This window comes from Colobus angolensis, unplaced genomic scaffold (assembly GCF_000951035.1).
Source record: "Colobus angolensis palliatus isolate OR3802 unplaced genomic scaffold, Cang.pa_1.0 Scaffold109, whole genome shotgun sequence".
Taxonomy (NCBI): domain Eukaryota; kingdom Metazoa; phylum Chordata; class Mammalia; order Primates; family Cercopithecidae; genus Colobus; species Colobus angolensis.
The window spans coordinates 2,015,830-2,033,851 of record NW_012111919.1 but is presented as its reverse complement, the minus strand read 5'-3'; the positions used below and the strand labels follow the sequence as shown (position 1 = coordinate 2,033,851).

At 40.5% G+C, this 18,022-nt stretch overlaps 1 protein-coding gene across 7 annotated transcripts in view; it reads right to left on the bottom strand.

The window, feature by feature from the left end:
• Nucleotides 1-18,022, bottom strand: part of DTNB (dystrobrevin, beta) — a 285,440-nt gene that overhangs the window by 195,843 nt on the left and 71,575 nt on the right. For all 7 annotated transcript variants that reach the window (XM_011950445.1, XM_011950464.1, XM_011950471.1 and 4 more), the window contains exons 6-7: nt 16,290-16,395; nt 12,400-12,566 (exon numbers count right to left, since the gene is read on the bottom strand). In XM_011950445.1, the coding sequence (XP_011805835.1) occupies nt 12,400-12,566; nt 16,290-16,395 (273 nt within the window). The remainder of the gene's footprint in view (nt 1-12,399; nt 12,567-16,289; nt 16,396-18,022) is intronic.

Below are 18,022 nucleotides of genomic sequence, written 5' to 3'. Positions count from 1 at the left end.
TCAAACTCCTGACCTTAAGTGATCCACCCACCTGAGCCTCCCAAATTGCTGGGATCACAGGCATGAGTCGCTGCACTCGGCCTGTTTCTTTCAGTCATGTTTTGCACTTTTTAGTGCCAAGTTTAGTACTTCTTTGATTAAATGTAATCCTATTTTTGTTCTTTTTGATGCTACTATGAATGAAATTGTTTTCTTAATTTCATTTTCAGATTGTTCATTGTTAATATAGAGAAATATAACTAATTTTTGCATTTTGTGTAGTAGGTTGGTACAAAAGTAATTGAGGCTTTTGCCATTAAAAGTAACGGGGAACCCACAATTACTTTTGCACAAATCTAGTATTTTTGTATTGATTTTATATCTTATAAACTTGGTAAATTTATTATCTATAATGGTTTTTTGTGTGTATTAGTTAGGATTTTCTATATACAAGATCATGTCATCTGTGAAGAGCGGTAGTTTTACTTCTTCTTTTTCAATATGGAGGCATTCTGCTTGCTTTCCTGCCTAAGTGCCCTGGCTAGGACCTTCAGTACAATGTTGAATAAAAGTGGCAGGAGTGGACATCCTTGTCTTTTTCCTGGTTTTAGGGGGAAAGCTTTCAGTCTTTCACTATTAAGTATGATGTTAACTGTGGGTTTTTCTTTCTTTTAAGAGACAGGGTCTCACTCTGTCACCCAGGCTGGAGTGCAGTGATGTAACCATAACTTACCGCGGCCTCAACCTCCCAGGCTCAAGTGATCCTCCTGCCTCAGCCTCCGGAGTAGGTAGGACTACAAGTGTATACCACCAAGCCCAGCTAATTTTTTTTCATTATTAGTATTTTGGTAGAGATAGGGTCTCACTATGTTGCTCAGGCTGGTCTCTAATTCCTGGCTTCAAGTGATTCTCCACCCTGAGTCTCTCGAAGGGATTAAAGGTGTGAGCCACTCTGACTAGCCACTGTGGGTTTTTCATAGATGTCCTTTTTCAGGTTGAGAAAGTTCTCTCCTATTCACAGTTTATTGCATTTTTTTTTAACCGTGAAAGAGTGTTGGGTTTTGTCAAATTCCTTTTTCATATTTATTGAGATGATCTTATTTTTCGTTCTTTAGTCTGTTAGCATGGTATATATTATATTGATTTCTGCACGCAAACCAACTTTTGCATTTCAGGGGTAATTCTCACTTGCTCATGTTGTATAATCCTTTGTATGTTCTTCCAAATTTGGTTTGCTAATATTACTTAAAAAAAAAAAACAAAAAAACTAAGAGATTTAAGACGTAATAGTCTAGAAGTAGCAAATTGGAAAGCAGGTAGAAAAATAATCAGGATGACTAGTGTCGGCAGAATTCTGTTTACCTTCAGTGAACCCTGTCCTTGTATGATCTCTTCCCCTTTGAGTGTGGGTGGAACCTATAAATATGATAAGCTATCATTCCTTGGATTACATTAAGTTATAAGGCAAAAGGGAGATTACAATGGGTGGGCCTGGTCTAATCACATGAGCCCCTTAAAAGTATTTCTCTGGCTGGCTGCAGGAAAGGAAATCAGAGAGATGCATTCTAGTTGGCCTAGAAGAAAGCAAATGTTCGTGTTGCAAACTGCCTATGAGAGTCACATGAAAAGAAACTGCAGACCGCCTCTGGGAGCTGAGACTCATCCTCAGCTGGCTGCCAGTAGGAAAATGGGGCCCTCAGCACCACAGCTGCAACTAAATAAATTCTGCCAACAGGGAGCTAGCAGGAGGCCCTCTCAGCCCTAGGTGATAACTACAGCCTCAGCTGACACTTTGATTTCAGCTCAGTGACACCTGGAGCAGAGAGCCTGGACTTCTGACTTACAAAAACGGAGACAATAAATTTCCACTATTTTAAGCAGCTAAATTTGTAGTAACTTTTTATGCAAAAACACAAAGTTAAAACACTGAGCACAAGTCCTGGTTTGTCCAAGATAATCACAGTTTATGCATGCTGTCCCTGCATAATTAATAGTGCCCCCTTTCACTCTCAAGTGGGTCTGGTTTAGATGATGTTACATGGTCACCCTAATAAAAATGTCAACCCCTAAATATGCATGGGATGTGAGAGAATAAACCACCACCTGAAAGGGTTGCAGGGAAGTGGAGTTCTTCCAGGACAGCCAAATTTCAATGGAGACAGTAGGCTGAAAGAAATGTGTGGCGAAGCAGCTGAAAGTGAGGGCAGCTTGCTGGCCAAGGACCAGCAGTGCTAAAGGGAGCTGAGCTGCGGAGGACTGACTATGAGAAAGCTGGGCTGGGGCAGGACGCACAGACCATGATAAAATGCTGGTGTCACCCAAGACAGGAGGCCAGACAGTTTAAACGAGGACACTGACTGATAAAAGCAGAGGCAGGGGCCATGGCAGACCCAGCCTCAGCAGTTTCTTTGAGAAGAGTTGGCCATTGCGTTAAAGGACTTGATTTCGTATATTTTGTTTTTAATTTCTTCATGTGTATGTCTTAGCTTTTGCTTGCCACAAATGGGGATATTGTCTTATAAGTTAAAAAAAATTTCTGTCTGGTTTTGTACTTTGCACAAAGTAATTGTTTAATTATGACACGTGGCATTTAAAACTGGACAGGAGCATGCTCAGTAACCACGCCTTTTTCCCATGAATACATATTATCTTTCATAATCCAAGAGGTGTGAAGAGAGGGACACTAGTCATATGGAAACTGAACATTGCTTCTGACTAAGGTAAGTCAACAATCTCAATTGATCCAGGTCTGTCACAAGAAAATTTGCTCTGACTCCCTAAATGGCTTACTTTTGCTATCACTAATGCCCAAACAACTATGCTGCACATTCATAAGCTGTCCATTAACATTTTTTTAAGTAAAGCAATATTATTTAACAGAGATTGTTAAAGAAATCCAAAATACTTGCTCATTTATAGAAGATTTTGAAGAACACGGTAAGTAACTTTGTTCAGAGGTGGACTCTGCCATCTGCTGGGAAAAAAGGTGAAATTTCCATACCATCCACCAGTCAGTTACATAACTACCCTCCATGAAGGCCCTCTACTAACTGTATCTGCGGTACAAGCGTATTTTGTATAAATGGACATACAGAGAGGGAGACTTCCTGCCAGGAAGTAACTAGATGGGAATCAGTCAGATCTATCTTGGTAAAGTGAAGACCAAGGAAGCAGAGATCCGAATGGAAGGCAGAGAAGAAGGCATGTTTGCTATGAGCCTTCCTTGCACATCAAGAAAGGTTGAAGGCCAGGCATGGTGGCTCATGCCTGTAATTCCAGCACTTTGGGAGGCCAAGGCGGGTGGATCATGAGGTCAAGAGATTGAGACCATCCTGGTCAACATGGTGAAACCTCGTCTCTACTAAAAACACAAAAATTAGCTGGCGTGGTGGTGCGCACCTGTAGTCCCAGCTACTTGGTAGGCTGAGGGGATCATGAGGTCAAGAGATCAAGACCATCCTGACAAATGTGGTGAAACCCCGTCTCTAGTAAAAACACAAAAATTAGCTGGCGTAGTGGTACACGTCTGTAGTCCCAGCTACTTGGGAGGCTGAGGCAGGAGAATTGCTTGAACCTGGGAGGTGGAGGTTGCAGTGAGCCGAGATCACGTTACTGCATTCCAGCCTGGTGACACAGCGAGACTCCATCTCAAAAAAAAAGAAAGGCTGAAGAGTTTCAGTTGGGAAAAATGAAAAAGGTCTGGAGATGGATGCGGGTGATAGCTGCACAACAACGTGAATGTCCTTAATGCCACTGAACTGTACTCTTAAAAATGGCTAAGATGGTAAATTTTATATTACATATATTTTACCACACAATTAATAGGAGCTTGGGAGGGAGGGAAGGAAGTAGGCAGGCATGGAGGGAGTTTGGTTTAAAGTGAATCAGAAAAGCACGTATGCCCAGATCAAGGAAAAGGAAGGTTAAGGTTAAAGATCATTTAATAGTGATTAAAAAAAAAACCCACAATTATGTATCCAAAATACTTTACTTAAAAAAACTAACCTATTTAAATATGGTAATAAAAATCCTAGTAAATATTATAGTTAGTTGTTTTAATAAAGTCTTACTTTAAAAAGTATAATTTAGTAGGAAAACATGATAAATCACTATAGCTAAATTAACCATTTATGTGGGAACCCTTGTTCTAATTACAAGGCTTTACCCCACGTGGGACAGACTGTAATTTCCAAACAGATACTGGGCAGAAGATCACTGCAACAATTTCTCCATCACACAGGCTCCTTTGCAGTGTGACCTTCCCACGACCATCACCAGCACCATGAGAGGAGTCCAGTTCTCCTCCCCTTCACTCTGGGCTGGCCTCAGTGACTCCTCACATAATGCAGAACACAGTAAAAGTGAGGCTGCACACCTCTCACAGCCAGGGGTGAAAGGCCTGTGCTTCGGCCCTGCTCTCCTGGACAACTGCTGTCTGGATGCCTCCTATAGGGACGCTATCTCTTAAGACACAGCGGCCAAGGGGTGAGGAGCACAAGCCACATTAAGATACCACACACAGGTGGCCCCAGTGTCCGCTCTGGCAGATCCCGGCCTTCCCCATCCCAGGGCAGTCAGACATGGGAGGGAAGAACCCTCCAGTCACTCAAGCCACATCCCCCAACCCTAGTATTTCAATCACCCCAGCAAAGGCCCCAGATGGCATGGAGCAGAGAAAAGCCAACCCTCCACCCATCCAAATCTGCAGGTGTCATCAAATGATCGGTGTTTAATGTCACTAAATTTTGGGGTGGCTTATTATGCAGCAAGAGTCACTGGAACACCACAGTACTGATGGCAAGGTTACTCAAATATTTGTCAAGTGTCTCAAAGAAGAAGACTGATATAACCTTGCATGTTTGAATACAAACATTAATATTTAGTTACTGTCCACTTTCTTATTTCCAGGTAGAGGGACTCTCTGACCCTCACTCACTCCTACCCTAATCAGACTGGTTGGTTTTAGAGAAGGAACCGAACATGCCTAAATCAACCCCTTCCTCTCCCTTTTTTCTTGGGATCTGCACACTCCACAGAAAGCATACATTCTCCTCTCCACCAGATCCACAAATGTTCAGGATCTGCTCCCTGCTGGAAATGCCAGCAGTTGGGTGGGAGTATATTTCATTTGGGGGCTACTGGCAAGTCCACTGTTTCCCCACAATTAAAACCACTTTCTCAAACAGACTACCACTTGCCTAATTCCTGGCTGTCATCTTGTGGGGAGGAAAAGTGAAGTGGAATTAATGAGTCTTCTAAAATTCCAATAGGAACTATTAGAAATGGTGAGCACAGTGACTCATGCCTGTAATCCCAGCACTTTGGGAGGATGAGGTGGGCGGATCACCTGAGGTCAGGAGTTCGAGACCAGCCTGGCCAACGTGGTGAAACCCTGTCTCTAGTAAAAATACAAAAATCAGCCAGGTGTAGTGGCAGGCGCCTGTAATCCCAGCTACTCAGGAGGCTGAGGCAGCAGAATCACTTGAAGCTGGGAGGTGGCGGTTACAGTGATCCGAGATCATGCCACTGCACTCCAGCGTGGGTGACAGAGCAAGACTCCGCCTCAAAAAAAAAAAGAAAGAAAGAAATGGTGTTGGAGGGCTGGTCTCCATGGCTCATGCCTGTAATCCCAGCACTCTGGAAGGAGGAGGTGGGCAGATGGTTTGAGCTCAGCTCAGGAGTTTGAGACCAGTCTGGGCAAAATGGCGAAACCCTGTCTCTACAAAAATTATCTGGGAATGGTGGCACATGACTGTAGTCCCAGCTACTCAGGAGGCTGAGGTGGGAGGACTGCTTGAGCCCAGGAGGTCAAGGCTGTAGTGATCCACGATCATGCCACTGCACTCCAGATGGGCAACAGAGGTGGTCTCCTGTCTCAAACAACAACAACAACAACAAAAAAAAAAAAAAAAAAAAAAAAAAAAAAAAAAAAAAAAAAAAAAAAAAAAAAAAAAACTGGGTCAGAAATAGATATTCATTTATTCATTAGGAGACTTATCTATCCTAGCTGTCTCCATCTTTCTTAAACTTACTTTCCCTCTTAAAACAACTTTAACTGGGTTTTTGTCCCCACCACTCCACAGAAACTGTTCTCCAGACAATCTCCACATTGTTAGACAAAGGGTCAGTTCTTACTCATTACCTGACTGTCGGCAGCATTTGACACAGTTGATTACTTCCTCCTCCTCCAAACACATTCTTCACTTGTTTTCCAGAACACACACTCTCTTGGCTTTCATCCCACCTCACTGGAGGCAGGATCTTCCTCTTCTCCCAGATGTCCTCATATTGAAGAGCTTCAGGGGTCAGTTCTTACTCCTCTTTTTCCTTCTCTATCTTCACTCATTCTCTTCGTGGTATAAGTGGTATCATCCAGTCTGACGGCTATTTTAAATATAGGCCAATGACGCCGAGATTTATACTTCTATCTCAGACTTCTCTCTTAAACTCTAGACTCACCATATACAATGACTTCAACAACTCCATACGGACGGATATCTAATAAAACTTAAGTTCAACATGTCCAAAACAAAGGGTGAATCAAGGTTCATCCTTGATCCTAACATCTAAACGCTCTCCATTCATAGCCTTCCCCATCTCAGTCTATGGCAATTCCATCCTTCTATGCTAAGGACTTTTCCGTGACTCCTCCACTCTCACAAGCCACATCCAACCCATTAGGCTGATTTATACAACGTATCGTAATTCAATCCTTTTTTACAAACTCTACTACTACTGTCCTACCATATCTTGTTTTAATTATCATTAGAATTTCTCCTAAATGGTCTCTCTGCTCCTCTCTTTTCTACTGTCTACTCTTTACATGGCATCTAGACTGACATTTAAAAATATAAATCATATCATATTATTCTATTCAAAACCCTATAAAGACTCCTCATTTCACTCGGAGTAAAAGTCCTTACAATGGTCAACAGGCCCACATTAATGTTTTCACCTTGTCTCCTACAATCCTCCCCTGCTCATTGCATTCTGGCCATGCTGGCTTCTTTCCCTGGATTTACAGCTATACCCCTACCCTGGGGCCTGAACACTGAACACTACCTCTGCTCTTCCCCAGATCTCTGCTGGTAAACATCTAAGTGTCCTCAAATCTCATTTTCTCAGCAAAGCCTATATGACTTCCATATTCAACCTCCAATCTCCCCAGCCCTATGTTCCTGATTCCACTTGCTAATCTGCTCATGTTAGAGTCCCATTAGGTTGGCAGAAGGGCTCTGCTCCATCCATGCAAGTGCCTAGCCTCCTCCATCTGAGAACTCCTGCCTCAGCCAGTTCCTTTGGAGACCATTCCATTTGGTCAATGTATATCGGCAGTGGAGGGTAAAGATAGAGGCACACCTGCTTCAAACTGCCTTGGCTAAGAAGTGATATATTATATAATATACAACATGCCCTCCTTGTGGCCAGATAGGACTATATGACTAGTTCTCTCCAGTGGAATTTAAGCAAAGGAAACCGTGGATATTAGCGAAACTTCGATCACCAAGTACCTCTTTGTTCCCTTTTCTTATACACAGAGCACACTTGCCTCCTCCCACCATGCCACACAAGTCCAGGCAGAACATGTGCAGTCCGATCCAGTGGGTGCATCCAGGATCTCTGGATATGGCACAGTCTTCTTCAAAAAGATCATGTGGAACTCCTTAAGATGCAATCTGTGAACTAAAAAGGCAAAACTATCTGCACCAGGTTAGGCACGGCAGCTCACGCCTGGAATCCCAGCACTTTGGGACGCTGAGGTAGGTGGATCACGAGGTCAGGAGATCGAGACCATCCTAGCTAACACAGTGAAACCCCATCTCTACTAAAAATACAAAAAAATTAGCTGGGCGTGGTGGCGGGCACCTGTAGTCCCAGCTACTCGGGAGGCTGAGGCAGAAGAATGGCGTGAACCCAGGAGGTGGAGCTTGCAGTGAGCCGAGATCACGCCACTGCACTCCAGCCTGAGTGACCGAGCGAGACTCCGTCGCCAAAAAATATATATATATATATATATATATATCTGCACCTTCCCTTCCTGCTCCCAATATACAATGGTGGAGCCAGAGCAGGAGCTTCTTCCTTACCCAATATCCTTCTTGGCCAGGTGGGCTCTGGCATACCATCCAGAGGGGCTGCACAACCTTCACAACCCATCAACCTACTCTGCCAGACCAAGTTTTCAGAGGTTTTTTCTTTTTTCGTTGTTTTTGTTTTTTTTTTTATAGTAGTTTTATAGCTCAAATAGTTAAGGGCTTGTTCAGTTCAGTCTCATAATTTCTTTGCCAATGTAATTCCCTCAGAAACTTAGTAGGCCTTTGATCTATTTGTTTCCAGTTGATTCCATGTGCCAGTAACCACACACAAAAAGTTCTTTCCTAAGACTAATGTATTTCTTTGCCGCCTGCTTTCAACTAACAGAAGCCACCTGGAGGCCATATGAAAAAGGTCAGTTGCTTCTGGCTTTGGCTGTATGACAGAATCACTTGGGGAACTTTATTTTTTCTTTTTCTTTTTTTTTTTTTTGAGATGGAGTTTCACTCTTTTTGCCCAGGCTGGAGTGTAATGGCGTGATCTCGGCTCACTGCAACCTCAATCTCTGCCTCCCGGGTTCAAGCGATTCTCCTGCCTCAGCCTCCAAGTAGCTGGGATTACAGGCACCCACCAACACACCCAGCTAATTTTTTGTATTTTTAGTAGAGACAGGGTTTTACCATGTTGGCTAGGCTGGTCTTGAACTCCTGACCTCAGGTATCTGCCCGCCTTAGCCTCCCAAAGTGCTGGGATTACAGGAGTGAGCCACCGTACCTGGCCCACTTGGGAAACTTTAAAAAACTGTCTATGTACAGGGTTTCATGTACCTCAGACCAATACATCAGAATCTCTGCAGGCAGAACCAAGGGGCCTCTGATAAGCAGCCAAGAACAAGAGCCCATACCCTTAATCTGATCTTTGCTACAGGACTGAGTCACCTTTTTCAACTGAGAAGGTCTACTAGGACTTTGTTGCTTAAAGCCTTTCTCGACTCTTATGCTTTCTCTCTAGGGTCTGGAAGCAGTCTGCTTTTCCTTTCACTGCCCCAAGAGTCAGAGCTTTCTCTGTTCCCTTTCATTTATTGCTTGCACACTAGCCAATTCTTTCTGAACTCATCTCTATCCTATGTCGCCTTACCATTAACAGTCTCACATTCTGATCTTTTCCAACACTTGACCTACAGCCCGGTGGGTGTGAGGTGTGCCTTCCAAATGATCACAGATGACACATTTACCAAATTGGTTACCACTATATAACATGGGTTTCTGACTTTCCCTCTCCATTGTCAGTTTCCTCATCAAGTGTGCCACATGACTGTTAAGACAATGCCATACATTTTAAGATTTTAACAGAAATCTACTTCTAGTACTAAAACTTCAGTGACTTAACACAAAGTTCTTATCATGCCCCATCACAGTCAAGTGGGTTGCTGGATATTCTTCTCCACCCATCATTCAAACACCCAGTTTCCTTTCGCTTAATGGTTTCACCCTCCGCTGGGTCGTAATGACATTCTCTACATCAAGATAGCAGAGAGGGTAGAGAAGGCACCCTGTTATTTATTAACTGTCGTCTTCTGGAAGGACACCTATCATTCTGTTTGCATTCCACTGGCAAGAACTATTCACATGGTTCCACTTAGCTACATGAAGGCTGAAAAGTGTAGTCTAGACACGTGCCAACAAGAATAGGAAAAGAGTAACGCTAACAAGCTCCAGCAGTCTCTTTCACACTCATTAAAACTTAAGCTCCACAGGGCAGGAGTCTTTGTCTAGTTTGTTCATAGATGTATCCCAAATACCTCTTACAGGACCTAGCACACAGTAGATGCTTAAAAAATAAATTTTGAATGAAATAATGAACAGACAGGATGAATCTCAGATATGGTACCATATGGCATTTTCTTTGTAACAAAGGCAAACAAAACAGACCAAGGACTAAAATAATGAATTATACTGCATAGTTACTGAGATAAAACATTCAACAGAAATTTTTGCAAAAATCAAAATAAACTTCCAGGTACTACTTAAAACTCACATATCACATCTACAATGAAAATTCATATACTAGCTGGTTAAACACACACTTAAACTCACATGTGAGCATATAGAAACTTTTTTCAAAATATTAGTATAAACACAGCTGACAATCGCAAAGAAATTACTGTTAAATTGGTAGCACATCTTTTTGTTAGCTGGAAACCTCTTTGCTCAGCCTCAAAATTCAACCACATCTTCCTCAAAGAGCAAGAGCTCTGCACGTACAGAATCTTAACTTTGAAAAGAAGTTACATCCAGACACCTACACATACTGCTAAAAGACCTTACCAGTATGCATCTACCATATGCAAGGCATACATCCATCAAAATTCAGAACTGACACGTTTATCATACTAGCTTCAAAATTATGCGGGATAACAATACTTGAAATTTTTTAAAAAATTAAGTCACTTTAACAAAAATAAAAGAATTTATAAAACAAAAAAACTGAAATAATAACAACACATGGAAATAAGATCTAGTTCACAAGAGTGCTGTGAGGGTCAAACAGAAATGTAAGAATTCATTTGTGATTTGTAGACTTTTCTGTATGTATCTTATAATCCAATGAAAAAATTCAGGAGTAGATGAAAACATGCAAATCATAAAGCAGTATCAGTCATTTGTCTCTAAATAAATACAAAATCCCCATTTTTAAAAGGGTTATAGGTTAGTCAAATGAGGAAGTTCAAACCAGGGGGAATAAGAAGTTCCCCATTCTCCTAGCCCCAACATCCAGAACGAGAATTTTCAGTAGAAATATATCAGCAAGCTCAGTCATCATGAAAGGTAAAACAGCAAAAACCATCCCAGTGTAGTTAGACTCTACACACACACACACACACAAAGTGGAAAAAATATTAACAATTAACATAGTGAAGCACCTGTACTTTAAGAAAGCAAAAAGAAACAATTTGAAAATCTGTAAATTTTCTTTATTCAATGAAAAAGAAAAGAAACTACTGTGTTTTTTTCCTTTTTTTTTTAGGATTTTAAAAGTGGCTCTTCAACACAACCACCACCAAAAAAATGGAATTCACAACACAACAAGACCCAGGATAGGATATTCAGTTTAACAAAATGTTATCGTTAAGTATAACAGAAACCTATCCAGTTTAAAAAAAAAAAAGGGGATCTTTAACAGATTTTCAGAGATGAAGGAACAAGAGTTAAGTGTACATGTGGGTTGAAGTTTGTTTTGTTTTTTTCTTTAATTCCTGATGTGAGTTTATTTGCTTTTTCTTGGTTGAGTTTTAAGACAATGAAAGGGAAAATAAAAACTGGTTATTAAAGCTTTCTAATACTTGAAGGCCAACAGGATAACCAGGCTAAAGAACCTAGATCCTGAATTATACTTCTGACCTTACATGTTTTTCTACCGTTTAGCAAACCAACCAACAAACAAAAACTAGGGGAAAGATTTTAAAACAAAGTCTGTAGCAACTTTTTGGAAGGAAAATATGGCATTTTTAAAACTCTGGAAATAAACTGAGAGAAAGGAAGGAAAATAATTGATGATAACCATGTTACATAATTTATAAGAACCACAGAAAAATCAGATATTGACTTCCGCCAAGATATTATTATTTTAAAAACTACTTTTGAAGGTAAAGACACCAATGTGGCAATGGCTGTAAAATACAATGTTTTTTCCAACTTTACAGGTATAAATACTTAACTCTTTTCTTTTCTGCAACTTTCCTTGCAACATTTAAACCCTATAAATGTGAGGAAATTTTGCTTGCAAAAAGAACTTTAAGTTTTTTTTTTTTTTTGAGAAGGAGTCTTGCTCAGTCATCCAGGCTGGAGTGCAGTGGCACAATCTCTGCTCACTGCAAGCTCCGCCTCTCAGGTTCACATCATTCTCGTGCCTCAGCCTCCCAAGTAGCCACCACACCCGGCTAATTTTTTTTTGTATTTTTAGTAGAGACAGGGTTTCACCATGTTAGCCAGGATGGTCTTGATCTCCTGACCTTGTGATCCGCCTGCCTCAGTCTCCCAGCGTGCTGGGATTACAGGCGTAAGCCACCGTGTCTGGCCTGTACAATTTTAAAATAAGAAGAAACCCACTTTTCACTTCGGAAAGACAGCACTGCAACATTCCATTTTACTGAATAAAAGAGACCATTTCAAATGTACTGTCTTTGTTTCCTGGAATTTTTAAAAATTCTGCTTTTAAAATCAAGTGAGGAAGCACATTTTTGCAACCCTGGCATAAATGTTAGTGTTAAGATTTTACTACACCACATCCTTATTTGGTAGGCATCCATGAGGAAACTGGCCCAGGGGCTGTTACTGATAAAACAGGTTAACATTCAGGGACACAGATGAAACACAAAGCAGTTACCCAAGAGGAATGCTCTTTCATCTGGTGCTGATTGCTGTGAGGGCCACCGGCATGGCCACGCCAAAAGCAATTCTGGCAGAGCTGATAGTTGTGGCACTGCTGGCATCGGTACCGGAAACCCATCATACTCTCACACCGGCAGTAGGAGCACTCCACGGGATGGAAGACTTGCAGACAGGAGAGAAAAGGGGAAGAAAAAGGACAGGAGAGAAGAGATGGAATAAAAGAAGAAAGAATAAATTTTCATTTGGAGAACAAAGTCAATACAGAGGAATACTAAATCTAATATAAAAACAAAGGTAAAAACAAAATTAGAGCTGGATGCGATGGCTTGCCCTTGTAATCTCAGCACTATGGGATGCTGAGGTGGGCGGATCACTTGAGACCAGGAGTTCGAGACCAGCCTGGACAACGTGGCAAAACCCTGTCTCTACTAAAATTACAAAAAAATTAGCTGGACATGACAGCACATGCCTGTAATCCCAGTTACTCAGGAGGCTGAGGCACGAGAATCATTTCAACCCAGGAAGCAGAGGTTGCAGTGAGTGGAGATCACGCCACTGCATTCTAGCCTGGGTGACAGAGCAAGACTCTCTCAAAAACAAAACAAAACACAATTACAACTAAAGAATCTAAATTGTCTGCTAGTCTAACTAGCCATTTACTAGAAAAAAAAAAAAGAAAAGATTTAATACATCAGAAAAAAAATTCAACACAGACTACTGATTCTAATCTAATCATTCCAGTGTACTATCAAGGGCAATACACAACTGTATGTTACAGATCACTATTTATACTTTTAAATGTTGGTAGCATAATTGTTTTCTCTGACAATTCAACTCTGAACACAAGAAAAGGAAGTTAATAGAAAAGAGGGATAGGCCAGCCGTGGTGGCTCACACCTGTAATCCCAGCACTCTGGGAGGCCGAGGCGGCAGGATCACCTGACGTCAGGAGTTTGACACCAGCCTGACCAACATGGAGACACCCCATCTCTACTAAAAATATAAAATTAGCCGAACATGGTGGTGCGTGCCTGTAATCCCAGGTACTCGGGAGGCTGAGGCCAGAGAATTGCTTGAATCTGGGAGGCGGAGGTTGCAGTGAGCCAAGATCGCACCATTGCACTCCAACCTGGGCAACAAGTGAAACTCCGTCTCAAAAACAAAAAAAAAAAGAAAATGAAAAGAGGGATAGAATATTCACATCTTCACTGAACAACTCTTTCTAGCATTATATATAAGACCACAATCTTATTTCAATTATAGGGACTTCTAGACTTGCTTCCAAAAATATATATTAACTAATGAATCAAGACTCAAAAAACATTGAGTATGAGGTGAGAAAAACTGTATGAGCAAGATTATATAACATTATCACTAGGGACTAAAAGAAAACTAAACTCAGTAATGAGAAATCCAAAGGATATTACTTCTTCTAAGAAATTCAGTTTTTGCCATCAAAGTGTTTCTAAGGAATGCTGGAAATGCTAATTAAGAGCATGTGTTCCAAAGTAACTATACAGCCTAGTATAGTTCCTCCAGAGAACAGGTCTCCCTCAATCTCAGCAAACGTCAATGAGGTCAACATCTGTGCAGCCAATATTTATAATTCTGAGTAATTTCGGTTAATATTAAAAGATATATGTATGTTAGTATTAAATTATCAAATACATTCTGATAATTTGGGTTGAACATATATGTCTATGTGATTCTCCTATGTTCTCTTCCAAACCAGTCAAGAGCCAGTCCTTAGTCAGTGGAATGGGTGACAGGTGGAAAAGTAGAGAACCAGAATGATGAAAAAATTAACAAGTGTATTGGGTCAATTATAAATAAGAAAGAGAAGGACTGTTCAGGTTCTGGTAAAAGTATTATTTTGGTAAAGTGCATCACTTAGTAGTTACCTTCTTATATACTGTACACTTGGATTAGTAAATCAATGTATAAAGTGCAACTTTTGCTTGAGTGAATAAATATTTCTCCTCATGCACAGTAATGTCAATATAATGTCAATATAATTCATGATGAACTTCATAAAGCCCAAACCAAAAAATACCATAAATACCATAATTTTATAATTTGTTTCTCACCATTAAAACTGACATACAGAAAAATATTAGTGTGATAGGTAACCTTTTATTTCTAGATATTTTAATTATTTTATAAAATTTCTGTCTCTGATAAAAACACTACAAACCATATACACTAAGAATGTAATCAGTAAACTATATACTTCATAAAAGTCACAATAAAATGTTCCTATGCATATGGATAATAACATATCTTGACAAGTGAGGCTCTTTCTACTTGGTATAGCAAATACAAAATGATTTTCTGAAAATCAATTGGACAAAAAACTACTAAAACAAGGCTATCAAAGCATTGCTCTCCAAAATTTAAATCTATCCAAGAATCCTGTTTTAAAAATTGTGCTGTTTTAATCTAGAGAGATTCTGGTCCTTTAAGAAACAAATCCTTAATCTGAGGTACTTGTGAACTAAAGCCGTAGTTGGGTAAAAGGCTGAGAAAAATTTATTTTAAAGTATGGATATGAGAGCAAGAAAATAAAAACATATGGACGTTTATTAAAAGCGGACTCTTGGCTCTTCCTTGTTCTCTTTTGAGGAATGAAGAAAGGCAAGAGCCTGGAGAGAGGGAAGGTTACTAGAAAAGTGATGGCCTTCCCTTTAACAAACTCCAACAACCTAAAGGAGGAGATAAACTGATGGCAAAAGCAGGAAAAATTAAGAAGTCACTAAGAGATACGTACCATTTTAACTGAAAGCAAAACAAAGATTTATGTCAAATTACTGGGAGGGACACCAAGAATAGTTTCAAGGCAAAATGGTAAAGGAAAAAAATGGGGAAAAAAAGGGAATCCACTGTTAAATTATATCTTGGCTATTTTTCTTTAAATTATTCCAAAATAATTATAGTTTTAGCAGTTGATATAGCATATACAGTTTTTTAGAGCTATGAGTTTGATAAATCAAAGAGGAAACAGGAAGTAATGGCTAAAAAGCAGCGGGGCTCAAATAGAAAACAATCATCTGGAATCTTAGGCAGGGATAGCCTATAGTTCAAGTTGTATGACCTGATATGACTACTTCTTGGTATCCTTTCTTCTTTTTTTTTTTTGAGATAGAGTCTCACTCTGTTGCCCAGGCTGGAGTGCAGTGGCGCGATCTTAACTCATTGCAACCTCAACCTCCGAAGTTCAAGCGATTCTCCTGCCTCAGCCTCCCCTCAAGTAGCTGGGATTACAGGCACCCACAACCACGCCCGGCTAATTTCTGTATTTTTAGTAGAAACAGGGTTTCGCCATGTTGGCCAGGCTGGCTGGAACTCCTGATCTCAAGTGATCCACCCGCTTCAGCCTCCCAAAGTGCTGGTATTACAGGTGTGAGCCACCATGCCCAGCCTACTTCTTGGTATCCTTTTTAAAGTAATATCTCTTTGAGACCAACCTGGCCAGCATGGTGAACCCCTGTCTCTACTAAAAAGATAAAAATTAGCCAGGCATGGTGGCCAGTGCCTGTAATCCCAGCTACTCAGGAGGCTGAGGTGAGAGAATTGCTTGAACCTGGGAGGCAGAGGTTGCAGGGAGGCAGAGGTTGCAGTGAGCCAGGATTGCACCACAGCACTCCAGCCTGGGCAACAGAGTGAGACTCTGTCTCAAAAAAAAAAAAAAAAAAAAAAAAGCAGTAAGTATCCTCCCTTTTTTGAAAGAAATATTCTTCTGAAAGCCAAAACCACAAAATCAAATGACAGAGTGACAGCAAATGTCAACTGTAATTTTCAATGATATTAATAGCTAAGGACATTGCAAATAATCAGTTCCTATACTTTCTACAGCATGATGAATTGAACAATAAAAGTTCTGCTTACCATTCTCAACATGGGCAAGCCTGTGCATGAGAGGTAGCCAGACAAGGCACTGGGGAGGAGGGTCAGCCATCATCGTGTCTAAAAACATATTTAGCATTATCTTTCTCTGTAAAAAGAAGAAAAACAAATATACTTTAAATTTTTAAACAATTTCCAAACTCCAACTTTAAGTTAATTTAGGATTTTTCCCATCCAAGCTTTAGTGAATTATATGGTTAAATTTCACAGCAAAATAAAATATTTTACATTTCTATAGACACTACTACATGCTATACTTTACACTATTACTATTAGTATATTCAAATGTATTCCCACATACATTATTTTATTTTAGTCAACTATATAAGGTAAAGTAGGTTAGACATTACTATCTTCACTTTACAGATAGGAAAATAAAGCATTTAAAGGTTTTGTAGTGGCCTGGCCCAAATCAGATACAAATCCAAGACTGTCCTTCAAGTTACTATCTCTGCTATCCAGTAGCGGAAAGAAGACACCCCACACCCCAGTATAAAGCAACATCAATGAGAGCAGGGACGGTGGCTGGTTGTCTACCACATTTCTAGCTCTCCTAACAGTGCCTGGCATGTATTTGATAAGTAACTATTGAAAAAAATAGTAGTAATTTGAAGGGTAAACACCTAGACATCATTTAACAACTTTCTCATTTACAGAAGAGAAAAGAGAAGCTTAAATAATTTGATAAAATCACAGAGGTAGTTATGATAAGGATGAGATTAGAACCTACATGTCCAAATGCCCATCACAATGCTCCTGTTATACCATTTCCCTAGCTAGACTGCATTTCTCTGTTCTATCTTTATTTCTCTTTTTAACAAATATATAGTAAGCTTCCACTGTATATGAAACACTGAAATAATATGTTCCACGTAGACACCAAATTAGAAAGCAGTCTAGAAAGATAAGATAGAAATAGAGTTATATAATATAGAGAGAACAAATTCTCCACAGTATTTCAAATTAATGGATTTTCTTTTTATTTTCTCAAGCCCACATATTACCTTTCCAGCTCCAAAGAAAAAGGAAAAAGGAGCTGAAAGTCCAGGGTCACACAACTCAACAAGAGAGTTCCATGACTGTAACCCAGACATGAAAACCTCGCTTCAAATTGTTCCAAAAGAAGAGCTCAGACAACAGGACACACACTCAGCAGGTGCATGGCCGTTGGCTGCCTCCTCCAGGTCCTGGTCCCACCACTCAGAGGCAGGATGGGGTCTGGAGTGAAGCCAAAAGCATACCCAGAATTTCACCTTGCTCTCTCCCAAGTAACTGTGTTCCCAGCCCCACAACTTTCTTAATGTGAAGAACAGGATATAAAACATATGGGCATTTCCCCTTACAACATTTAAAGGGGGGAAGGTAGAAAAGATAAAATTAGTTAGGGCTGACCTAAAGATATTGCCGGCTGATTACAAAATAACTCTGATTTTTACCACTAAAAATATATATTTAACACAAACCAGAAGCAAGGAGTGAAGACACTGTGGTGCTTAGCCTGAAGGACGGAGGCCCCCAGGGCTGCCATTGGACCCACCACCGGACCCTCCCAACAAGAGTTCCTGTCTTGGCCAGGCACAGTGGCTCACATGCCAGCACTTTGGGAGGCTGAGGTGGGCAGATCACAAGGTCAAGAGATCGAGACCGTCTTGGCCAACATGGTGAAACCCCATCTCTACTAAAAATACAAAAATTAGCTGGGCGTGGTGGCACGC